This window comes from Thamnophis sirtalis, unplaced genomic scaffold (assembly GCF_051295495.1).
Source record: "Thamnophis sirtalis isolate CommonGarterSnake01/CBP01778 unplaced genomic scaffold, rThaSir2_p1.2 scaffold_4, whole genome shotgun sequence".
NCBI classification, from domain to species: Eukaryota; Metazoa; Chordata; class Lepidosauria; order Squamata; family Natricidae; genus Thamnophis; species Thamnophis sirtalis.
Window position 1 is genome coordinate 42,046,756 of NW_028261384.1, and position 25,487 is coordinate 42,072,242.

General features: G+C 40.8%; 2 protein-coding genes across 3 annotated transcripts; both read right to left on the reverse strand.

Moving 5' to 3' along the window:
• Positions 1–401: 401 nt before the first annotated feature.
• On the reverse strand, positions 402–3,459 carry HOXA10 (homeobox A10). 2 transcript variants are annotated; one of them, XM_014067680.2, is made up of 2 exons: positions 2,496–3,459; positions 402–848 (listed from the first exon to the last, which is right to left on the reverse strand). In XM_014067680.2, the coding sequence occupies exons 1-2, from the start codon at positions 3,457–3,459 to the stop codon at positions 574–576; spliced, it is 1,239 nt and encodes a 412-aa protein (XP_013923155.1). In that variant the 3' UTR covers positions 402–573. The 2 variants fall into 2 exon arrangements, with proteins under 2 accessions (XP_013923155.1, XP_013923161.1); XM_014067686.2 differs by having other exon boundaries at positions 633–844.
• Positions 3,460–13,589: 10,130 nt separating this feature from the next.
• HOXA11 (homeobox A11) lies at positions 13,590–17,640 on the reverse strand. Its single transcript, XM_014067697.2, has 2 exons — positions 16,744–17,640; positions 13,590–15,047 (listed from the first exon to the last, which is right to left on the reverse strand). Exons 1-2 carry the CDS (start codon positions 17,456–17,458, stop codon positions 14,815–14,817), a joined length of 948 nt encoding a protein of 315 aa, XP_013923172.2. The 5' UTR covers positions 17,459–17,640; the 3' UTR covers positions 13,590–14,814.
• Positions 17,641–25,487: the final 7,847 nt, after the last annotated feature.

A 25,487-nucleotide genomic window follows, 5' to 3' on the forward strand; every position in this document is an offset into this window, starting at 1 on the left:
TTTTTAAACAATATGACTTTTTTTTTCTTTCCACAATAGCTGCTTAACATTGGCTAAACAAGAAAATAGTAATAATAATAATATCAAACCCGATCCATGTTTGGGGTGGTGTGGTCAAATGTTTAAATGATTGAAAACTGCACTCAACCCCAGTTTGCAACATGTGGCATAGCTTAGCGAGAGGTTCGGAATGCACCTTTCCTTTGGCTAGGTTTCTTTTCTGATTGCCTTTTGTTTTTGTTTTTTTTTTTGTTTTTTAAAGGGGTAGGCTAGGAAAAGAGAATAGGCACGTAGTGTTTGGGATATCCTATTTCTCAAGGGCCAGGGTCTCCAGAAGTGAGAACAGAAGAAGGGAAGTTCAGAAGGAATGCTGGGCTTGCCTTGCTATGGCTTTATCCCAACGAAATCAATTACAAAGAAGCTATGGAAAGGCTGAGAGCGGGATTAAAAGGTTCAAATCCACACAGGTGCCAATAGTTAAAGCCTGACCAAATGGGGTGGGGTGATCTGGGGTGGGGTGGGGTGCAGGATTGTATGGGCTGCTTAGACAATTCAAAGGTGTCCATAGATCCATCAGGAGAAACTGAAGTTGGCTGTGAGCTCCCGAATCCGATTCTCTCTGTTCATTTTCTTCAGCTTCATTCTGCGGTTCTGAAACCAGATTTTAACTTGTCTATCCGTGAGGTGGACGCTACGGCTGATTTCTAGACGACGCTCACGAGTCAGGTACATATTGAACAAAAACTCTTTCTCCAGCTCCAGCGTTTGGTGCTTGGTATAAGGGCACCTCTTCTTTCTACCACTTTTCGCAGTAAGCCAGGTGGCTGCATTCTCTCCCTTCTGGCTGCCTAGTTTAAAAAAAAAAGTCAGCCAGGGACATTATCAAGGACACCAGGAAGGAACCGGGAATGGTACTTGAGGACTAGGTCCTTACTGACCTTAAGTTTGTGGCAACAGCCCCAGCCTTCTTTTTAAAGCCCTTTTTCGAAGGTCTTCCCTCCCTACCCACACCCAGGGACAATCTGCACCCTCCTGCTTGATTTGCTTGCCTCTCAAGATCGCCTAAGCAAAGGCGGCCAGATTTTGGTATTGAAGCCAGCAAGGTATGCCAGTGACTTGTCTTTCCCTCAAACATTTCTATTTCCAAAATAATAATAATAATGTATATATATTTAAAACCCACCATCTTCTTCCTAAGTAAAAAGACAGATGATGTGAAAATATAGCCCCATGAGTATACAGTACTAAATTTAAAATTGCTCCACACTTTCCCCTTCTGAGATCATTCCCCCCCTCCCAGCACAAATCTGTAACTCAGCTAAGGCTAGCTAAACCAGCTAAATAAATAAATAAAATCCCATAGCTGCATATTTGGGAACTGAAGCCATTTAATTCAACAAAACAAGCAAATCTGCATAGGATGACAAGATCAATTCCTCTTCCACAAATTAATTATATTTACATGGGTCACCAGGAGATGATTAGCCACCTGGCATATTGAAAAAGAGGGATATATGGTTCCTTAATATCTGCAGAGCTACAGATTTTTTTTAGGGGGAGGGTGAATGTCTTTCCCTTCTGGACTGAGGCTCAATACAGAAACAGATTCTTGCATGTAGTTGGATATGAGTAACATGGGTACACTTAGCGTCATCGCTTTTCAGAATTATGAGCGATCAGTACTGAATGTCCTACTTTGTAAAAGTTTGGAAATATTCCTACTACTAGTAGTACTACGTGGCTATTGTTATCACTTAGTGTTCCATTGCAGCAGGAATGCCTGCTGCACAAACTTTCTTCTTTGCAATAAAAGGAATTGGAAAGAATGGTCACAAGGCGCCCTTAAGGCAGTTCCCATTCATTGGAACAGCCCTTTGGATTTTTACCCTGGAAGAGTCCTTTAAGCCAGCAGGGACACTGGCAGGGCAGCCTGCAGTCTAAACTGACACTGCTGCCTGAGAGAATTTCAACTCAACTAAATGCTCTGAGGAGGGGTCTGTAAAGGCATCCAAGATCGTAAACTAGAACTTAGGTTCTGAAGGGTTTTATTTATGGACGCTGACTTTTTGCTTACTTTGGCCTTTTAATGAACGTCTCTGTTATCTGTTCAGGCATTTCTGCACCACGGTGGGCCACGAAGGGCAGACTTGGGTGTGGTTTTTTTCCCCTTTCCCTTTGGCCCCCTCCCCCGAATGCTCTATTGTCCACCGCCAGTGCATTAAGAGTTGCAAAATAAAATAAAAATAAGAAGAGATATGCACACGTGTTTGTCCTTTTTGTCTCTCCCTGGATAAGCTTTTTTCCTGACTATATGGCCTGGCTGTCTGGTATCTACATTATCTCTGCATCGGTGCACAAAATCTGAGTGGCGCTTTGAATCGGTTTGACTAAGCTGCCCTTCCTGGGGGCTGCTGCTGGGCTGACCTGGCAAAAGCTCTTTGGACGGGGAAGGGTTTAAAGCCTTTCCCCGCCTTCGGTGGATGAGGAATCCTTACCTAGGGTTTCTTTCTCGGAGAGAGGCTTACTGCTCTCCGAGGGGGCCGGCGACAGCTCTTCTGCGGTAGAAGAAGAAGCCTGCCCTTCTTCCTCTCCTCTCTGCGAATCCCCGGCCAAAGTGCTGGGTGGGGAAGAATCCTCGCTGTCTTTCTTGCCTTGCTCGGGCAACGAGGCGGCCAGAGGGAACGGCGGAGAAGACTCGAAGCTCACTTGGGGCTGCGGGGCAAACTGGGAAGCAGCCACCATTTGCCCTGGGTGCAGCAGCGGCGGCGGCGGCGGCGGCGGCTCCTGCTGTTGGTGGTGTTGGTGGTGTTGGTGGGAGCTGCTATAGCAGCTGCCGCTCTTGATTGTGCCATAGGCTTGAGACAAGCGGAAGTAGCCCGGGACAGGCACCCCCGCCGCCACGTTATTCACGGCGCAGATCTCTGCGCTTAGCCTCGGGAAAGGCGACAGGTCGGTGGCCGGTGCCTCTTTGCGGGCCTTGTCCGAGTCGTAGAGGCAGTAGGAGCTCTCCTCTTTAATGCTGGGAGCGAAGGAGCAGGAGGTCGCCTGTGGGCTTGTGGGCTCTTCAAGGCTGCAGGATCTCGGGGGATCTAGCCAGACCTCCATCCCTGACATGTAAGTGTGCGGAGTGGGAACCATGCTTGGCGGCGGCGGCGGAGGGGGCAGATCCTCGCTGCATTTGCTCAGGACCGGGAATAGCCCGTAGCTTTGCAACCCGTACGGCAAATCGGACGCCTGTGGCAGGTAGACACCACCGTTGTTCGGGTAGTAGCTGCTGCCGCCGCCTCTTCCTCCTCCTACTGCAACTCCGCCGCCGCCGCCTCCCCCTCCTTCCCCTCTGCCTGAGGCTGAGCTGATCAAAGAGTCCACCAAAAAGGCGTTTGCAGCTGGGGTCTCCGAACATGCCATTTCCTTGGAATAATTTGGCGAAGAGAGCAGAGAGCCCTTCCTGGCTGACATTTCTTGTGCAAAACATGCTGAATATGATTAGAGATACCCCCACGCCACGGCGACTGCGTGCAGCCAATGGAAACCCAGCCTTCGTTCACAACCCCTCCCAGTTTGGTTTCGTAGGCGGCGAGCTGCTCTCCTGCCCACGTCTGAATGGCGCGTGTGCGTGCGTGCGTGCGTGTACTTGTAGTTGTGCACGGAGGTGCGTGGGTGGATATGCATGTCTATAGATTTGAAAATATAACGTACCGAAGGTGATGTGTGGTTGTGTGTGTCCTCGCATATATGCATGCATGTGTGAATATATGCACACAGGCATGTCTGGGGGTGTTCCACGCTCAGTAGGCCACGTCTTCACGTGGCTGCTTTTGCCAGTTCTCAGAGAGGGGACAGCATTCAGGAGGTTATATAATGAAGGGCGAAGTGGCGGGAGGAGGAAAACAATAGAAAACACCGCCGGGTTTTAATGAGACTCATAATTTAGCGCGTTCTGGTCTATTAGCATATGCACTAATATAAAACAGCAAAGGCGTGAGCAAATTATTACGTCCCGTACATCAACAAGCCACCTGTAAGCTAACTGTTCAGCCTCTCCCCATCCTACTCTTTGCACAACTCGTGCTGCCTTGACATTTCTGAAGCTCAAACAGGCTCACCAACTTTGGCGAGACTCGGGGTAGCTCTCGTAGCTCGCCTAGGCGTTAGTCTAGGTCGATGGTCATCTCAGCCTGGCCACCGCAAGTTGGAAGCCCGACCCAAGCTCTTATTAACAGTCAAGGCTTACTGATATCGAGAAGACAGTCCATCCTCCTCTTCCGGCTTTTTAAGACACCATCCGCAGCAATGCGGATAATTTTCACACCTGTGTTTTACCCTCTTTCTCGCTGAGCCTAGGATACTACGTTGAGAAGTAAGAGGTATTACTTATCAATACCTCTGCATAGGAGAAGCAGTTCACCCCCCACTTAGCAAAAAATATCACAGTACAAGCACCCAGTATAGAATTACCATACCACCAGCAAGATGAAGAGTTTGGAGTGTTTTTTTTAAGGCGATTCTATCCGTAATTGTCCTTTAAACCAGAAGTCCAAATCACAAGTTTAAACTAAAACCTTTTCATGAAAATGAAAGGAAGCAAAATCTGGAAAAAAAACATCTCCACGCTCCTATTTTCTAGGAATCTCCCGCTCAGGATTAAGGATTTTTCAAGGGTAGAGCCCTGAATTATAGAAACAATATACAATTCTTTCTAAATATCTGCATTTAGATAAGTGAGGCGCCTCTTCTACTTTAAAAAAAAACAACATATGACTTTTTTTTCATCCAGAAATGGCCAAAGCAAAAACTGCTAGACAATTCTGTACAGTCAATTTATAACTGTGATTGAAGGAATCGACAGTCAGCAGACGAGAGAGGGAGCCCAGCAGAGAAGGGAGGTGGATTTTATGATCAAGAAGCACCGAGAAGACTCCAAAGACTCCTCATTTGCTTGGCTTCTTGTGGTTTGGAAGCAATGCAAACAAGGTCTGGAGCAAGAGCAACTCTCTCAATCGCTCTTGGCACCTTTTGGGAGGCTTCCTTTCAAATGTTCTTCTTGTTTAGCATAAAAAGGTTGCCAGTCTGGGCTTTAGTTCGCCGTGCTCCAAGCCATCCCAGCTGTTAGCACTAACTGATAGCCTGTCTCAGTTCCCAAGCGAGTCAGAAATATTCTTTTGAACAATTCAATATAGTGCAGTCAATCTTTAGCTCGGTTCCGTTCTGGCATCCACCTCGCCTTCACCCACAACGCCCTCCGAAATGCTAGGAATGCCAAGGAAATCGAAGAGGCCAGGAGAGAGGTTTCCTTTTCTGCCCAAGCCTTTGCCCGGACGCTTCCTTACCCTTGCCCTCTCATCCTGCAGCACTTACCCTTGGCTTTCATAGGAGACACAAAGCTCCCCGAATGACTCGCCCTTCCCAACCCGGGGAGCAAGAGTGGCGATCTACCAAAGGGTCTCGGGGCTTCCTATCGGGCTTGTTGGGCCCACGGGAAGGAAATCGCCTTCTCCTCCTAAGAGCTTCCCCGCAGACAGGTCCCTTTGAAGTGGGAAGAAGAAGGCGGGCTAGCGGAGGAGAGTTTTCCGAAGGCGAGTAGAAATGGATGCCCCTCCTCAGGTTCCTGGTCTGTGCAGGGGAAGCCCGGAAGGGGGTTGTTGCAACTTTGCAGGACCATAAAATCTTTATGGAAAGACACAAAATCCCCTTCCCCCCAACCCTCACCGAGGCCAGTTTTCTCCACTAACTTCTTTCTCTTCCAGCATTACCATCCAAGAACTGCACCCAGGGCTTCAGAAATGAACTATGCAGGAAGAGCAACTCAGCAAAAAGGAGAAATACTTCTCTTTCTTTTCAATTCATTCCCACACCTTGAGGGAAGATTGCTTATATTTCTTCGGCCTCTCCTACACATTTACCAGGCTGTTAATGTTAAAGGAGCATTATCAGATATTTAGAGCGGTATCATTTCTTCCAAAATTAATAATTACAGAGAGAACTGTTTTGTTGGATGGTATGTGGGGAAACTAGTACTGGTGAGCTAAGCCTTGGACAGAAGTAACGAAACAGATACTGCAATGCGACTCAACTGCAATCCAGGTTTTTCTCCTTTCCAAGACCTGGTTCCACTCAGAGGAGTCATAAGAAGAAATAGATAAATAATCTGCTTTGATCTTAATAGCCTGTTTCTCCTCTCTTTGTCAAAGCCAACAGAAATGAGATGCGAAGGTCCAAATCCATCCCAAAAATGGTTTTCAAGTTTAACATCTAGTCTCCTCTCATGATTGTGTCTTTCATTAACTGCACACACTTAGTTGCAAAGAGGGAATTGCTGGGATGAAGAAGACAACAGCATCCGCATTTGCCCTATCATTTCTAAACTAAAGAAAATGAGCACGATTCTAGAGACTTTGGAGTTTTCTGGATTATTAATCTAAAGCATAATTTATCACAGAGTGATGGTGATGTTCGGCAGGCAAAAAAGAAGAAGGAGAAGGAGAAAGAGAAACAGACTGGGATGAGATTAGCGTCCAGATGTATTAGGAGAATATATATATATCCTCAAACAAAGATGGTAATTCTGGCTGACTTGCTCCACTACAATCTGGATATCGGCTTATCAGGAACACCCTGTTCCCCAAGATTGGGAAGATCAATCAGATCTTTGCCCCAATTCAACAAAGCTCTTTGTCTGCCTTTAAACTTCAATCCCATCAAGCTCAAGAAAAAGCAGCAAGGGGAGAAACGGGTAAGGATGGAACCCCTTTCTTTCCTCCACGGCTGTGATAGTTCACAGCATATTCCAGAATTGCATTTATGAGAGTTCTGGGCTCCTTTAATCCCAAGTACAGGGCAACAGCAACAAGACATTCAAGTTGCTTTTATTATGGCATGTTTTGGGAGCCAAATGCATGTCTTTGATGGTCAAGGCACTTCGGGTCTGATCTGAAGCCCAGAGAGGTCAACGATAAAAGGGGATAAGGGGCACATTGACTTAGGCTTTGGATCGGGTGAGAAGTGCCTGAATTCCTCTGTGAGACTTTTTTTTTTTTGAATCACTAACAAGGCCAAGGCAAGGCAAAGAGCAAATTGCCTCGTCAAAACCAATGGAGTAAAACTAATAATGTGCAGTTGATTCTTAACTATAAAAGATAATGGTCAATTCTGGAGCAGCTAAACTACCTTGGCGTGCATTGTGTTTAGTGGCCACATTTTAAGGTCTTAACAATGAGTCTTGAACATTAACCAGGAGGTGATTGCATTTTTTGGACCATTCTGTAACACATTCTATTTTCATCCTGCCAGGATGTTTGTCTAGGAGATTACGGTAGTTTGTTTGTAAACAACTGAAAACAACCAGATAGTACCACAACTGAGTGGAGCTAAAGGATTTGGACCAATAAAACTACAAGCTCACATTTCAGCCACCTTGCTGGAGTTACCAACGAATTGAAAGAGATCTGGAATGTATACAGGCCAAGTGGATGGATGGAAGCCACCCATACTGACTTCAAGCACTCAACCATTAAAGAAATCAAGAGGAATATAATGATCATGCTATGTTAGGCATTTTTCTGAAATTAGACTTTAAAAGAAAACCTAGAAAAGCAAATAAAAAGTTAAAAGCCAAGCGTAGGTGGATTTTTCATTTCCTTCCTCTTCCATTTTTCAGAAGAAGGAGGTGCTACCCACTTATTGTTTCCAAGAGTGATGGAAAAAAATCATGGAAAGAAGCATTGTATGCTAATTAAATTGGGCTATTTATGTGATGGGCAAATTGAGATTTCAGGACTCAGTTTAGAGGAAGTGAGAGAAGAAAGAAGAAAAAGTCTGGAATCTGAAGCCATCTGCTTCCAAATTTATTGTCTCTGCCTATATTTCATAAATCATTAATAAATTAATATGAGCAGTGCATCTTCTTTACTGTTGAAAGTATCAAGTTGTCAAAAACATCACCGCTACCAAGCCAGTTTTCCCTTTGGATGAACTCTCAAAAAGGCTTTTCTCCATTATGTGGCTGTTGTTGTTCTTATGCTGTTGAATGTATCTCTGGACAAGAAAGGTGAAAATAACTAAAGTAATTTTCATTTTCTTTTTGAAGATCTGTCACACAAGAATGAGTGACTATTTTATTTTTTTGGAAAAATTAAAAGCGGAAATGAAGGTCAGGCTTGGGAGGTTAATTTTCTTTCAAATGTGGTTTGTATTTGCACTTCAAAAAATTTTTTTTTTGCCTGCTGGAATGCTTGTTATTTGAAATTCCACCTTCTGGAAATTATCTGGCTTTCATTGATATCAATGGGATTTATTTGTGGTAAGAATCCTCTCTTTCAACCAAAACTAAGCCACACATATGGATTTGTAAATTGGTTAACTGAATTTAGTGGCATGCCCTGCCACATTAATGCAATGTCCTTTTTAAAACATATATTTATGGGGGGGGGATTTAGGCTGAAATCAACACAATCTTTCCTAAATCCACACTTTTTGGAGCAGGGACACAATGTCCATGATCTTTTTACATCTCAAGTGTGGTGTAAATTCAAAGGAAGGCCTTTCTGAAATCCACAACAGAACCTGGATTGTAAGAAAATGATTCATGGCTGTAATTTTTTACAGTATAACAGGAGTAAGGTAGGAATACCTTCTTTTGAATTCTGAACAAATAGCAATTAGCTTCAGGTAATTATTTTCACAATATCTCCAGGTAATTATTTTCACAAATCCTCTATTACTTGCAGCCTGGCTTTAATAAAAGTCATTAGCATTTCAACTCACAAATGACTTTTGGAAGGGTATTGATTTCTGTCTTAGTGCAATATTAGTGGGTCATTCCCTCAAAAAGATTTAATTTAGGCAATGCCATGTGTATTATAGCTAAAATGATGAGTTCATTTTGTAGATTTCCCCCCCCCTTCAAAAATGACATTTGAGGTAAAGAAGCATGACAATTTCTAAATAAAATCATTATGCTTGTATTTCTAAGATGGTGTTCTTGTCAATAATTTTTTCAACACTTAATGCTGGTTTGTTTCACTGGAAATTTAGTGAGCTGATTGAATAAGGAAATAAAATATAAGTGGATAAAGAGAAACCATTCTTTATGTGAATCTGTGCCCTATGTATTATACAGCAGAGCCATTGAAGTCCAGAGGGTTAGGCTGTGTGTGTGTGTGTGTGTGTGTGTGTGTGGATTTGTTCAACTTCTATAGCTGCCCATTTGAAACAAGTAACTCTAGGCTGTGAACATTATACTTAATTTATAAAATCAGATTAAAATATGTATACAGAAGCTAAGAAAAATCATAACGATAAATATTAACCAAAAAATGAGGCTCTTAATATATTTGGGATCTCTTTATTGATTTGAAAGACTCTTAATTTAAGAATAACTAGTCTCTGTTATCAACACCTTATAAATGCTTGTTTCTTTATTCATATTTCTTACAAAGTTCTCTCAGTTCATAGGGAGAGAAGAGGGTGTGTTATTTTGTTAACTCTCCAAAATAAAATAAAAAACTAATATTTTTACTGAATTCCTTAAATGATCTTTTTTTTAAAAAAATGGCAATGCTTGGGACATTGTAGCAGTCACCTTGATTTATATATTTGTTCAAATTAAATGGAAAAAGGATCTGCCAGCATATATGCACTTTATAATATTTTCTTTCTTGTTTGACAAGGCCAGATATTATTACAATGCTATAAAATATAATAGAAGAGAAAATCTTCAATCTGTGGACCATGCAAAAAGAAGATAGCCTTTCAATCATAATAAATTAAAAATAAAAACTTATTTAGAGCAATATCCAAATATTACAGTAAATGTAGAAGTTTTTGGACCAGAAGAGAAAACTTTAAAAGAGCCATCTTATCCTTAAAATACTTTGGCGCCATTTTTCAAATGAAAATTTCTTACTCCAAGACAGGGGTATGCAAAGGAAGGTAATTTTCCAACTAGATTAGAAATTAAGGAATTGGGTGGAAGTTTTTGCCTAGGAATTCTCTCAATACTTCTCTCAATACTTGGTTTCCATGCAATATTGGTGACAATGGGTTGATTACCATCTTATTCATGCTCGGAAGTTTCAACTCTACATTTCAGAAATTCGATTTCAAAGATTGGGATCAAGGACACAACATTTATTGTACCATATGACCAGAACTAAAGAACATAAAAACCATTTTCCTGACAGAAAATGGGGATCAGGAACACACTGAGAAGTTCCTGTTCTTTCTGCCTTTGATTCAAGTAGCTACATCACAAGATCAGCCCAATGCTTTGCCTTCAGAAATCAAGAATGTTCACCCTAATTTAGCCTACGTGTGATATTGTAGATGCATACAACTGATGTAGATGTATACATCAGTTCCCTGCACACACCTAACTCTTCCTAAATTCATTACCTGGAAGTTTCAGAAGTCAAGATATTTCTTCTTCTTCTTTGGAATTTTCTTTCAAGGGAAATAATGAATCCTCAAACTCTATGGAACTAAATGGGAACCACAACTTAAGTCTTAACTCATATCTTGTAAGTTCAAGGAACTTTGTGTCTTTTAAATATCACTATAGCTTCTTTTTCAGAGTTCCATTTTCTAAAGACAAAATAGAATTAACATCACTGAGCTCTTAGTGTGTTTAGCATGATTAAGATATGAGGCCATTAACTTTTTCCTCCCTATGACTATACCCACTACAAATCAATAAATATAGATCGATATAGCTGTTTTAAATTCAACCTTTACTCAAAATCTGATTCAATGTGAAACGGGAAGGAGAGTTAAGTGAAAGGGACACTTTTTTGACTTCAGATTACATCAATTACCAGCTTTTCCTAGTGGAGGGGAATAATTTTGCTTCTTTAAGAAAAAAATGTACAACAAGTACTGGTGTTAATCAACTCTGTACACAGGAGCCGTCAAGTTAAAATAAGTAAACTACAAACAAAATCCAACAATGCTACCAGTGAGAACTGCTACTTTCATGGCTATTGATCTAGCTGATAGTTCGCAACTCTTTTCCTTACAAGCCTCAAGATTTATTATATCCATGGATTCATTTTAAAAAATAAATAAATTTGCTTTATCTTATACCTTTTTACTTCTTCATGCACTAGAACCTTGAAACCTTTGCAATATTTTCTGTAGTTGCTGCTTTCAAAGATTCAATCCTAAACTTCAAAATATTCCAAATCACAATTACAACCACGGATTTAATCATTGTCGGTTTCCAAAAGGTTAGAACATTATAAAGATTTATTTCCCCGCAGAAAAGCTTTAGGTGTTAACTAAATTGCCTTAAAAGGCACACAAGCATACCTTGACAATTATTTCATTTTTTTCTTAATTTTCCCATTTAAGTCCCAAAGAAATACTCACCTTTTGACGTATTCCAAACCTGAAGCAGCAACTTTCTGAAATAACTTCTGGCCAACTTTTTAGTTCATGCTGAAGAAGTGAGCCATCAGATTCACCTTTTCTTTGTAAATATGATCATGGAAAGGTGAAATAATATAATGTACAGCTCCCTGGATGTTTGGAGAACAAAGGCCAGAATATTCCTCCCCCTCCCTCCCTGTGCGGCTTTGACATTGATCTGAAGAACGCCCTCTTGTGGCTGTCAGCAGAACAAATTAGCCAGCCAGTTTCAAAACAGTCTTCTTCATAACATCAAAGCAATGTAGACAAGATCACCTTCCATATTTTAGATATTTCTTTGAGTTAGTTATAAATACTTCCTCTCTCATTATCTAAATGGAAACATCATGGGATTTTAAAAATGACTGCTTGCCCTAGAAATACGCACAGGATTTGTTTCTCCTTCTCCTTCTGCTTCTCCATATCTTTATCCTTCTCGTTCTTCCTTCTTCTTCCTTTCCCCTATGTCTTTCCACAAATAGAAAAACTCCATGACTCCTAGCCCTTGAATAACCAGTTAATTTTTAACTAGCAAAGGAAGTTGCTGGTGGGATGTTTATGGCCACCCCACTATTCTCTGCTTGTCTGTCTGCCTCTCTCCATCTATCTTTCTATCTCTGCCTTTTAAGAGTTGCATTCCTTTGTAGCATGTTAGCAAAATAAACAAGCAAGCAAATTCCCTCCACTCCCTCTCCCCATCTTAATGCATTTTCTTTGACCAGACACTGTCTGGCTGGGTGGGGGTCACCAGCAAAAGTCCAGAGCCCTTCACCTCAAGTTTATGGGTGATGTCCAAAGCAATACAGAAGTTCAAAGCCAATAAACCTAGAGGGGTAAAATATGTACTTTCCTAATTGTGAATGGCAAGAAGAAAGGGGGAAATAAGGTTGAGTCTCCTTTTGCTCAAAGGCACCGGGTGGGGTTTCAAAGAGGCAAGCTCTTAAACTGTGTAAGTAGTCTGTGCCTTATGGTGCTTTTGGATAGCTCACAAGAGGGATACCCCTTAGAGACTATTCTTTTCCACACATTTCATACAATATTGGTATATAAGCCCATCTCAGTACCCTTTCAGATTCAGTCTGAGGCCCCTTTCAACTTCCAATTCTGGACTCAGGTGTATGATGCCTGGAACAAACAAGAACAAAGGACTACACACACACACACACACACACACACACACACACACACACAGAGAGAGAGAGAGAGAGAGAGAGAGAGAGAGAGAGAGAGAGAGAGAGAGAAACTTGAGGTCTTGCAATGTGTTTTACATCTATGAACAAAAGCAGTAAGTCTATAGCCTGCAATTATTTCAAGGCTGATTCTCCCCCCCCTCCACCTCCGCTCCTTTCTCTGCAATCCATTCAAACATGGCCTGGTACCAGCAGCAGTCTGCCCACGCATTCATAAATACCAGACTTGATCTCCTGGCTTCTCAGAGCTCAGTACAACCAATAGGTGAGTAGGATTTCCACCAAAGCAATTAACTCAAAACTCATGTTTCAGATTTCCAGTCTGGGTCAAAGAAGATCCACAAGTGTATCATAAATCTTTAAAAAAAACTGTAAATTTCTCACATGTTTATTTCCAATGTGCAGGATTCCACTTACTCATGCAAGAAAAAGCTTTCCCATATTCAAAGAAAACGGTATATACATACAAAATACAAGTCTCCCCCCCAAACAGTGATAGAATCTAAGAGTATTGCAATTCATTAACCACAAGAGAAATTTTATCCATTATGGAAGCAGTGTAAAAACAGCCTTGATAGTATACAGGTTAAACAAGAAAAGAAACATCTGAGATCTTCCAAGTGAAACAACCCACTTAAAATATTAGGAAAATGGCAACAAAACCATTTTAAATCATACAAGTCTTATAAAACACCATTATGGTATGAATCATACATTCAGATATGCTCAACAGTAAGTGACCTTTACAATAAAACACATATCCTTTGTAAACTGATATAGAACTTTAAATAGCTTTCTTTCTTTAAAACCATGTCTCTCTTCCCTCACACCCTCTTTTGTTCTTTCAGAGAAATATGTGTGTGTGTGTATGTATGTATGTATGTATGTATGTATGTATGTATGTATGTGTATATGTATGTATATTTATACACGTGTGTATGTGTGTGCGTGTGTATGTATGTGTCTCTCTGTGTGTATACACATATATACACACACACACATACATATATATAGATATAGATATAGATATATACACATACAAATATATACACATATATACATATATATTTGTGTGTGTGTGTAGATGTGTACATATATACCCATCCACACACACTCAAAAAACTCTTTATTTTTTAAATTTTGCTGCTTAACAGCAAAGTAGGACATATAAGGCTAACTATAAGATATGACAACAAATTCCCTCTATTTACATTGTTTGCCTTCTAGTGGGTCTTCTTATGAAACACTAGTGGTTTTCATTCTCTGATTTCAGTGCATTACACATATCTAAATTACAATTAAACATGGTATTTGATATTTGCCAAACTACTTTTTCAAATATATTTCTTGAAGAAAGTTTCTGGAACAGAAGTAAAAAATTTCCCTCTGTCTCATTTTAAACTTTTACCTTCTCATTTTAGAACTATTATTTGTCTTTTCTCCTCCCACACACATTTAAGAAAGTTTTTATTCGCTTTTAGTATTAAAATATGGGCATAATGATTTGTCTCCTATATTGTTATTCATTAAAATTGTATTTCACAAGCCTACCCGTGTTGTCTTCTCAGTGATTGTTTCCTTACCATATATGGCAAATTATTACCTGAAGTTCTTTTGAAAGAAAATTGATTCTGTCTGAGGGGTAGGAATGTAATTGTGGGGGGAATAATAATTTGTCATTTACTGAGACAAATAGATTGGTCAGGGATTACCTAAGTAGAGATGGTAGGTGCTTGGGACATTTCCTTTTGAAGTTGTCCTCCAGCATGTATGATGCCCTGAGGAGTCTTCCCATGGACTTTCCATGGGAGGTAACATAGTTTTCCCATGGACCATCCAATTAAGGTAAAATAGTTTTCAGTCCACAACCACACCGTCAAGTCAGGAATTCGCTCCCGGCTTTTCACATGTGCTCATCCCTATTTGAAGAAGTTGTAGGGATACAATGGCTTTTGCAAAAGGTGGTCCAAGAGTTAAATGGATTCCACTTGATGTGTAAAGATGAAGAAAAGCCATATTTGAAAGTTGAAAAGAAAACTCAGCCACAAAAAACAACAATAATTGGTCAACGTTGGAAGGTAGGGCAGAAAAACATCTTAGTTTTTCAGAGTCCTCAGAGCCTCTGCAACACCTCCTCCTTACTGGTAACCCTGTGGCTTGATCTTATCAAGAGTGACATCTGAATTTAATCTCATATAGAAAAACGCTACAAGTTTTAGGCTTAAAGTATTGGATTAGCTGAATAATACTGTAGTCGGTCCCTATTAATTTTTTTCTCTTTCATTCTTCTGTTTTGGAACCATATTTTTACTTGACGGTCGGTCAAGTTGAGCATTCGTGAGAGCTGAAGACGTTTCTCTTTGTTTATATAGACACTGAAGAAGAATTCCCTTTCTAATTCTCTAATCTGGTATTTGGTGTATGGACATCTCTTTTTACGGATGCGTTGTCCACCTGTGGAACAAAACATAAAGGCAGAAGCCATTAAGTCTGGAATCAGATGTGGCTAGAGGGAGGACTGTTGCTAATATTGAATCAAGAGCACCCATATGTTTCTCTTCTAAGAAAGAAACTCTTGGCTCATTATTACTAAGCCTCATAACAGTGATGATCTCTCCTACTCAGCAGCTGTGTATATTAATTTCACCTTATCTTGGGGAAATAGCTTGCAGGTGCTGCCTTAATCCAAAAAGACCTTTCTTTGAAGCCCTGCTTCAAATAATAACACTACAAACTCTGCTCTGAACATGTTTGCTCAAGACTAGAGCTTCTGTGGTCTTGAGAATGTGCTGCCCAATTGGTCCAGAATAGTATTTTCTACCAAGAAGGTTTTACCTATGAAGGGCTTAACTGATGTTTGTTATTCCAATGTAATGCTTTTACCACATTTCTACAATCAAAGCAATTAAAGCTTCCTGGGCCAGCTCTAACTTTAATCATTCTACTGAAAATCATGAGTCTTCCATAATTCTGGATCTTCTGATTAAAATCTTAACATTTATTTCTGCATTTACTTCACTTGTCAACACATTATGTCATCAGGTTTTAAATCTGAAACATTTTCTGTTTTTGCGTTGTCCTTTTTCTTTAATAACGATCTGAGACCACTGTCTCAGATAAGCACATAGTTGACTGATTCTTACTGATTCTTACTGATTCTTACTGATTTTATACTTTCAAAACTCCTATCCTGTCAAAAATTCTCTTCCAATCTCGGATGCACTCTTAAACCACTCCAGTTTCCATTAAAACAGAGCTTTGTATTTTCTTTTGTCATCTTAACTTTGAAGGAATTAAATATAAATATTCAGGCCTTTTTCACTTAAATAAGGACTTGTCAAGATTCCTTCCATTGCTCAGAGTTAGAAAGGTCTTTTCCACCCTCAGTGCTTGAAGAAAGTCTTCAAAGAGAGAAAAATGCACATTTAAAAAAATCAAGCTGTGACAGCTTGAAGGACAGTTGTGAGAAACCAATTGTTGAACACAAGGCAACATTTAGCTCAAACAGAGCTTAGGAAAAACTGATTCTTTTAAACAAAAGAGTTAGTTTTAACTAAAGTTGTTGCTCTTAATATATAGCTGCTGTTGAAAGCCCTCCCTTCATCTGTTAGATCCTGTTCTCCGCAATCCATAAAATCTGAGATGGTTTTGAATCCAAGTATCTCACTAAGCTTTTAAGGACAACACACATGACTTTTATTGTATGTGTGTAAGTGTTTGTGTGTATTAATCGCAGGATTACATGGCCATCAAAGGGCTCTGAAATCTCCTTTTGAACAGATTTTACAGGCGAAAAATATGCATTATATTTGGGGGGGGGGTTTGAACAAGGAGCTCCACTCCTTTCTCTATTTAGTCTTTTGTTTAATGATTTAGGGAAAAATCACCACCTGAGGGGTGGGATAGTTTGAGGCTGGGTGGTTTTTTCTTCTTTAAAGGCATCCATTGGCGGATGAGCATTTCACGGCCAATTTCAGTCCTCGCCACGTGATCTCGCCTTTTACTACAAAGTTTTGTTGGGGGAAATCTAACGGCCCTTCATAAACCTCCTCTGCTTATAAAACAGCATATAAAAATTTAATAGCGGCGGTGCGCTAAGATTTCCAAGCCCCGTTCATAAAAAGCGCTAGGGCGCTGCCTTTATACGTACTGGAGCTGCTGGATTTCTCTTCGTTGTTGCCGGAAGACGAAGCGGGGCTGCTGCTGCTCTCGGCCCTTCTCCGCCTCTCCTTTACCCCCGCCGCCTCCCGGCCGCAGGCCGCCTCCGAACTCGACACTGCAGCTGCAGCTACTCCCGGGGCGGCGGGGACTCCTGCGGGCGGCATCTTTTCCCCGGCGCTGCCCTTGTCGCCCGCGTAGTCCGGGTGGTTCTCCCCCGGGCCGTACGCCGTCTCGAAAAACTGGTCGAAAGCCTGGGGAAGCACCCCATTCCTGCCCACCGTGCTATAGAAACTGGACGAGGCCGCAGCCGCGGCGGAGACTGCGGAGGTGGCCGGGTGGTGGTAGGCACCGCCGGCTGCGGTCTTCCCGAACATTTCGCCACGGCTGGCAGCGGCGGCAGCGGCCACGGCGGCGGCGGGCGGGAGGCAGTCCCGGTGCCTGAGTTCGTCGGCGGAGTAGCAGTGAGGGAGGCTGTTGCGGGGGTGCCACTTACTGGCCGGCTCCAGGGCATAGTCCCGGAAGGTCACTTCTCGGACGGGTGGCACCTGGGACAAGTTGGACGGATAGGAGTAGGGCACTGGGCGAGAAGACGGGCTCTGGGGCAGGAAGGAAGGGAGGCCGGAGAAGTCAGGGCCGGAAACGTAGTAGGTACAACTGGGCAAATACATATTCGAGGAGCAGGATACTCGCTCGTCCAAATCCATAACGTGGCTGACTACCTCGGGTTCTCCGCATTAGCCGAGCTTAACATGACGCTCTAATGCAGCTGTCTCTTGGAAGTGAGCCGTGAAGTAAGAAATTGGGAGACGTAAAGCTGACGTGGAAAGCTTTCCCCTTCCTTAGCAGGGAGGCGCTGCTCACGTGACCAAATGTTAAAATTGACAAGCTATGAGTACGGGCCTTCTTCCTCTCCCCCACCCCTCCCCACCCCCTCCTTTCTCCTTCTCCTCCTTGGGAGCCATCTCGAGAGAAGCAACAGATCGTCCCCTCGGGTCCCCAGGCGTTAAAAATAGAACAAAACAACGAAATGCAAAGGTTTAAATGCAGTTTTTATACTTATCTGACTTTTGAACGAGAATTTCCAAAAGAAGGAAAAGAGGAAGGAAAGGCGTGCGTACAGGATCCCTCTATCTCATTAGATACTCTCCCCTTTCTCCATTTAAGTTATCTAGACCCCATCCTGATGGAATGGAAACAGATATGGAAGCTGCAGAATCTCTGCTTCTCGCCCCTTCCTCTTTTTTCTCCAGGGTCTGAAGAAATGTCTTGTGATAGACATAACACACACACACACACACTCCTCACCACAGGCAGGTCTGCCTTTTGGTGCGCAACCTTTTGGGGTCTTCCTGAAAGGTCCCTCGATTAGATAATTCCCCAAATCTCCAGGCTTTTCTGAAAGCTCGGGCCGGCCAGCGTGCGCCAGGGTCAAGTCTGCCCAGTGCTTTTCTTGCTAGACGCGGATGGCGCGCTGCTATTCCTATTTACTTCCGAAGGAGCATGAGTGTCTTCCTTCTCGTGGGTAGTGGCGGATTAAAGCTCTCTGATGCCCTAAGCACCGACAAATCTTGGTGCCCCCCTTCTTTGTACATACTGTAGAAATCTTCATTTATTTATTTTTTCTTTATCAACGTTGGGCCTGGTGCCCTAAGCATGTGCTTAGTCTGCTTAATGGTTAATACACCACTGCTTGTGGTACCTATTCACTTCAGCTAACTTGGGGATTTTTCACCCGGTCTTTGCTTCAGATGCTGAATTTGTACATTAAGTGTCTTTAACTAAAGTTTTATTCTTTTCTTCTCCCTCTCTCTCTCTCTCCCTCCCTCCCTCATCTTCCGTATTTTTGGTTTTTGCCCTGGTTTCCTATATCAAGAGGTCTTTGAGACAGCAAGTGATCAGGAAAAGGATTTAATCTCAGAGAAAGAGGCGCCAGGTTGAACCACTCCTTCTATCCGACCCTGAAAACTGCGACTTTGAAATAAGAAATAGGTTTTGCCAACTGATTGAGGGAAAGTGGCATTTCAGACAGGAGATTTGCGTCCTCCCCCACACCCTTCACCAGCCAGCAGAAAGATCTTCAGAAGTAAGTGGTGCCCAAACCGAGTTGCTTCTCAAGCTCAAAATTAACAGTAAAAGGAACATCCTTATATTTATTCAGAGCCAAAACAGACAGAAATATTGCTATATAATACTCTTTTGGTATTCTTTTGGTATCGTACTTCTGCAGGCTGAATTATTCTGATGAAAAAGAAAATAAACTTTTTTTTGGCTATAACTAATTAGAAACTCATGTGCGTGTGTATCTGTGCACTTATGTATGTGTCTCTGTATCTGTCTCTTGTATGTCTAGCATAGAAAATTGATCTATCGCTGCTCTTCAGGCAACTGATTCTAAAATTACCGAGAAAATGGGGCAGATTTCCTAGTGGCAGCATGATCCATTCTTTGAAAATTAGGGAAAAGTAAAAGTGAAATTCTTGGGAGCGGAAATAATTATTCTCAATTCTTTTATTCCCTCGGAAAATAAACCTTGAAAAGCCTTACTCTGCATTCTGGGTGCTTAGGATTTAATTGTCAGGACCGATTTGTTTATTTATTACATAATTAATTCTAACTGACTCAATAATATTGGGTTCTCGCAGAAAAATATCTTGTGTATTTTCTTTACCTTTGATTTAAGTATGCCGAGTTGTAAATATCAATATTATCTAGTAAGTACTCAGTGGTGGAACACACTAATTTATTAGCATTAATGTTTATATACTTTTTAATGCTCTCCCTGTTTTCTTCTGCTCTCCCTTTTCTTTTCTTACAAGGGTAACCCGTCGCAAATCAACAGCTTTGGACATATCCCTTTAATGAACTCTTTATTTTGGATCGCTGGAATAACTTTTATGGGCCTTCAACGTTTGTAAACTGAACTTGAAATTATTAATTAATCTCCGTCTTTGTCACATTTGCCAAAAGAGTCGATGAAAATAGGAGATAAGGGTGTCATCAAAGGACCGGTTACAGCTTGCTCGGGGTCTATGTGGGACTATAAAATGGTTTTATTTCTTCTTTCTCTCTCTCTCTCTCTCTCTCTCTCTCTCTCTCTCTCTCTCTCTCTCTCTCTCTCTCTCTCTCTCTCTCTCTCTCTGTGTGTGTGTGTGTGTGTGTGTGTGTGTGTGTGGGGGGGCGGTTTACAGAAATATGCAACAGGGATGCTTGCCAAGTTGACTTCAACAGCAGCCTTCTTGATTTTCCGTATTTTTTCGCCTTCTCAAGCAAAATACCTGCCTCTGAGTTCGCGCTCCAACCTTTTCCATTCTTGATATAAAAACTGCATTTCCTCTCCTTTTCTGAAGGGTCTCTCCCCCCCCCAACTCCAGCGATAACAAAGGCGCCACCGTTGCACAGAGTCGCCCCGCCTCTGTTGCTCTATAGCAAACAGCTTCCTTGCCCTTGCAGGAGACGAGCATTTCAGGCGCGCTTGAAACCCGGCGCGTCTAGGAAGGGGTGAAAAACAGCTCTCAATTGACCTGGGCTTTTATAGCACTTTGGCAGTCAACTTCAGCTTGTCTCCAGCAGACGCGACTGAAAGCTGACCGAAAGCACCGCCTTCCCCGAAGCTTTCACGAAACTGTCCTTTAGGGTATAGGGGCAACAGACCTGGAAGGCGAGCTCTATACAGTAATGGAAAGGGCACCTTTGGGCAGCCAAGGACCGTCTATGTATTCCTTTCAGACAAAAGAGGAACGAAGACTCCGTCTCGGGGAGGCGATAAGGCAGAGAGGCGGAGGGGAGGTGGGGGTTGAGAAAGATGAAGTGGAGAAAGTGGTTGCGGTGACCCGCAGCTCCAATCTCTGGTTCAGCTTGTTTCTTCTGGGCTTACGCAACTAGTGGAACGCTTGGCGATTTGGGGAAGGTGCATCCAAATGCAAGACATAAAGAACTTCCCGCTGAGCTTCCATACGGGTGGCAGATTTCCTTGGAAGGAGTGCCGTTCAGCAGACTTCTTCGCTTCCTTCGTTGCCAGGTGAAAAGTAGCGAAGGAATGCCCAAACTTTTCCCAATAGTTCGCCAGCACCCCCAACCTAGTCCCCAAGGTTGTCTTTCTCCCCCCCCCGCCTCTCTTTTATTCCTCGCCCTTCTCCACATTATAAGCAAGTTTATGAGGCCTCTCCTTGGAAAATGTGCCTGAGTTTTCATATACCTGGAGAATTAATGAGAAGAGCAAGGAAGGAGTAGAGAGCAGCGTCCCAATCTACTTCGCTGGAAACCAGGTCAATAAAGAGAGGCAATCCCGCCTAGAAAGAAAATTAACCGGGTTCTGTGTCTGAAGAGGGGTGGTGGCGATGCCTGAGAAAAAAACGCTCTCGGGTTTTGAATAAAGATGCAGTGAATGGCAGTGGGGCGTTTAGGAAATCAAGAATGCTGATTATCCACACCCAAATTAAGTATTGCTGGAGAAATGTAGAATTTCTATTTGCCTTTGAAAGAATACAAAAGGAACCTAATTAAAATATTTCCTTTGTTCTCTGTAATCTCCGATATAAATTATTTTTTAAATGTCTAGCTATTTTCTTAATTAGAAGTGGCTTTAAAAATTAGGATTATGTCAGGTGACTAAACATGTCAGAGCATTCCATAGGAAACCTTTTCTTTTGAAGACAGCTATGTTTGCAACAAGTCTATGAAAATAAATTTGTTGCAACAGGTCTTCTATCTGCCATTGTTCCCATCTCATGTTTTTTTAAAACCTTTTATTAATTTAGAGATTTGAATACTGTGTACATTTCACACAGCTCTCTTAATATCTATGGGATTTGCAATTTATTAGTCTCTGGATTTCTAAAAGTGCGACTTTTAAACAATGGGTACAAAGTGAAAGAGAAAAGTGCCATAATCATTTGGGTATTAAAGCTGTCTCATGTTTCTTTAAAAATTCATGTTCCCGATCCGCTCTCTCAAATGAAACTAGATCTTATCATTGCAATATAGCTTAAATCATTAAATATTTTTAAAATGTCATATTTCTATTCTGTCATTTTCTCTCAGGATTTTCCATAGATCTTTTCATAGTATTGTTTAGAAATTTATTATTTTAAAATGGCATATAAACTTCTCAAATATTTTCTTAAATAAGGATCTAATGGAATATTAGATGGTTTGACTCTTCAGATGTGTTCTGAGTGTGGGGAGTGAAATGATTCTGCATCAGAATAAATGTTTAATAAGGTTGCATGTTTTGTTGTCCTCTGCAACAAAAGTATTAATCAAAATATATTTTTGGGAATAAGATGCTTAGTGTAATCCTAATGAAACTAAGTATAAATGCTCCTAAAATTAATTAATATAATTGAAAGATATTTAAATATTCTTAATAGCCACTAGTTTTCTCTGGAAGGTCTACTATTGCCATTATGTGTGTGTGTATATATATTTTACTGGTCACTCAAGAAATCCTCTCAAGTCTAACTTTCTTGGAAATAAGTTTTATTTGTTCCCTCTTGTTGCTGATAATTGATTCTACACCAGTTAGAAAACATGAAGCCACATATGTCTAATCAGGAGTAAGTCCTATTGAGTTCAATAGTAATTTATTTCAAATTAGCACAGCACATATAATACTGAAGTTTAAATTGCATAGTTGATTCTCCACATTAACTTTCCTTTACAAAACTACCCAAATTTGGGAAGTGTATTCCTACAAATATGAAATGCCGTTCCCATTTTTTTCCTCTCCTGCCACAATCCCAATGAAAATATGGACCGGATAAATGCTAATTTCCAGCTACTGATGCAGGGGGCATTTAGTTGCAGGCAAACTTGATTATTTTAACCAGGCTTGGGAAAACAGTAATCTTTGTTTCGCCTCTACTTTATTTTTTTATATCACCCCTCAAGTTTGAAAAACTTGTACAAGTACATTCTTTACTTACTTAAATTCAAAATTAAATATTTTAAACCTGAAGTTAATTTTAAGTACTAGAAATAAAGAGAACCTTTAAGTTTTTAATGCAAAATTCCATGTCAGTTCTTTCTTTCCCCTTTCCCAATGTTTTCATGGTAAAATTCAAAGTGTAGGGTAATTTTCACTTGAGGTTGCTCAATAGAAATCCTTCCTGATCTCTCTCAGGACCCAATCCTGTACTAGGACTTTCTTTGATGAAGGAAAGTCTTTTGGCTTTCATTGTTCTATAGAATCTTTTCCACATTCAAGTGAAAGTTAACCAGCACCAACTGAATGCAAGTGTTAATACATACAACATAACTTCCAATCTTTCCTGGCTACAATAGTATATATCAAACCATGTTCACACTTTATCTTTTTCAAAAGATCATGATATCTTAATTTCTGCCTTGTGAATGTGCTGCATTCAAACCATAAAATCCACAATGGCCTCCAAATTAATTAAAAAAAAACATTTTATTGAGACATTTCTAAATAAAAATCCATGAATGGATTCTTTACCAAGTGAGATTTCACCACTACGACCATCACCACCACTGCAAAATTAAGGGCTATAACTTTTCTGTCTCGGTGAGGAGAGAAAAAAGCTGTTCCAAGTTTCTAAACAACCAAAACGATCAATGGACAACATTCCAGGTCTGACATATTTAGATGTATTGACCCAGGTGATGCCTTGAACTTGACCCCGGTTTGTTAATCAAGGAAATTCATAAAAATAAAAACTCTTTCCTGCAATTATCACATTTGTCTTAAAAACAAAATATAAAAAGAATGTCTTTTCTTTCTTTTTCCTCTTTTTCCCAATAACTTTAGCAATGGGACTCTTATTTAATATCCAAAGTAAACCAGGACAATTAATTCTACTTATTGCAGATTCAAGTGATTTTGCATTTTTTATTTAGATCCCTATAAAATCCATACAAAATAATACAGATGCTTACTTAAACAGTTGCAGATGTGGGTTGCCAGTTATAATAACATTTTCCATTGTATTTTATTATATTTTATTTTTCTATAGCACCAAGGAATCATACAAGAGTTTGCTTTCTTCAGTTCTACAAATTATTCTAAACATAATTTTACATATCTTGATATGCACCAAATAAATCACACATATCTTGCATTCAGTTTCTTAGTGATTCAGTACTCTATATGTCAGAAAACATCTAGATACCCAAAATATATGCTTCAATTATTCTTTTCCCAACTAGACCAAACCACAAACCACAACATCTTATCAAAAAGTTTTAAAACAACTGTATTCCTACAGTCATTCAATCCTATGAACACTCCCTGATTTCCCGGAAATTCACTGTAAGAATTTAATGTAATAATGTTAAAACTGAGTTTCATGTTGAATAATAAGCTTACTAATTAGACAAAGATGGGTCTGCTGCTTGTTGCTTATTTATATTAATTGGGTTTAGAAGAGAAGAAGAGTAATTTTTTCCATCTTCCTAAAGCAGTCTAGTATGGTCGATATGATCTGCAAATATTTTACTTTCAACATTAAACTTCCTTTCTACCTCCAGTCCAATAGCTAATTCTGGGCAGAAGTGAAAATGATACATAGTTATTACCTTTCTGTGTTATTTGCATCAATGATTGGTATCATCATTGTTATTTGCAGAATAGACGGATATAAATAAGTTCGAGTGGCAATAAATAATAGCTTTATGGCCAGTATGATGACAAATTATATCAGAGCTGCATTTCGCAGTATCCACATCAGAAACAGGAGATGCAAAGCCAGATGAGATCCCTGCAAGGGAGCAATTTGGCTGAGTGGGAATGCAGGTAAAAAACCCTTCATGTCCTCCCATGTCCGTCTGGGGTAACTTCCACCACAACTAATTACTGGAGTGCTGCTGCTATATAGATAGCCCTAGAGTTGAACTAGAATGCCATATAGCTTCCTTTAGAGGAAGCATTCCGGCCTATCCGGATTATAATTGAGTCTGGAATACACTGGTTTAATTTAAAAAGAAGCCCTAGGTGGATCTGATGCTGCATTGGAAGACCATATACCCAGTCCCCATTTTGGGCCTTTTAGAGGATGAGAATCCCCTATTGATGCATTAGAGTGTAATTCATCATTGATATCAGAAGTGCCTGAGAAATGACCAGAAGGATAAAACCAAATGGAGATATTGCATTGATTTCTTCCTTTTTTTACAGTCCATCTTCCTCCTCCTTCCTGCCTTGATTTAGAAATACTTGTTTCCGTTCATGTAAATTAGATTCAGCCAAACCAAAACCATTTAATTCTTTGCCGCACAGCAAAGCAACTGGTATGTGAAACCACGTCTGGCTGCTAATAGAAACACTTTAAAACTGCAAGTAGGCCCTGTGGGATATCCCACGAATTCCAAAGGAAATAAAGGATAATGATTAAAAGGAAAAATGATTAGGGTGGAAGTCTGACAAGTTTTAAAAAAACAAAACCCGAATGCTGCTCCAAGACAAATGATATGAGCAGCTGCAGGAAATGAACGGATGCTCTTTCTCCTTTGGAAAAGCTTCCTTTCGCACGAGTCCACAGAAAAGAGGTTGGCTTATAAGGGGATGAAGTAAGTGCTGTTCCAAGGCCAAGTGGAAAATATTGCATGCATCATTAATTTCTGCCTGCTATGACACTTCCCCTTCCCTCTCCTAAATGCATTTTTGATTATAAGCCAAGCCTAGAAAATTAACGTGGTTTTTTCCAATCTATTCTTATAAGGCTATACCGTGCAAAATAGGTAGGTGGGGTTTCCCCCCCCCCCGGGGGGGGGAAG

What these genes read in the sequence shown, in the direction of transcription:
- HOXA10 (XM_014067680.2), bottom strand. Translation starts at nt 3,459, where the DNA reads ATGTCAGCCAGGAAGGGCTCTCTGCTCTCTTCGCCAAATTATTCCAAG. An exon ending in CTCCGAGAAAGAAACCCTAG is followed by an intron (nt 849 to 2,495) that starts GTAAGGATTCCT and finishes TTTTTAAACTAG; the next exon opens with GCAGCCAGAAGGGAGAGAAT.
- HOXA11 (XM_014067697.2), bottom strand. Translation starts at nt 17,458, where the DNA reads ATGGATTTGGACGAGCGAGTATCCTGCTCCTCGAATATGTATTTGCCC. An exon ending in AGAGAAATCCAGCAGCTCCA is followed by an intron (nt 15,048 to 16,743) that starts GTACGTATAAAG and finishes TTTGTTCCACAG; the next exon opens with GTGGACAACGCATCCGTAAA.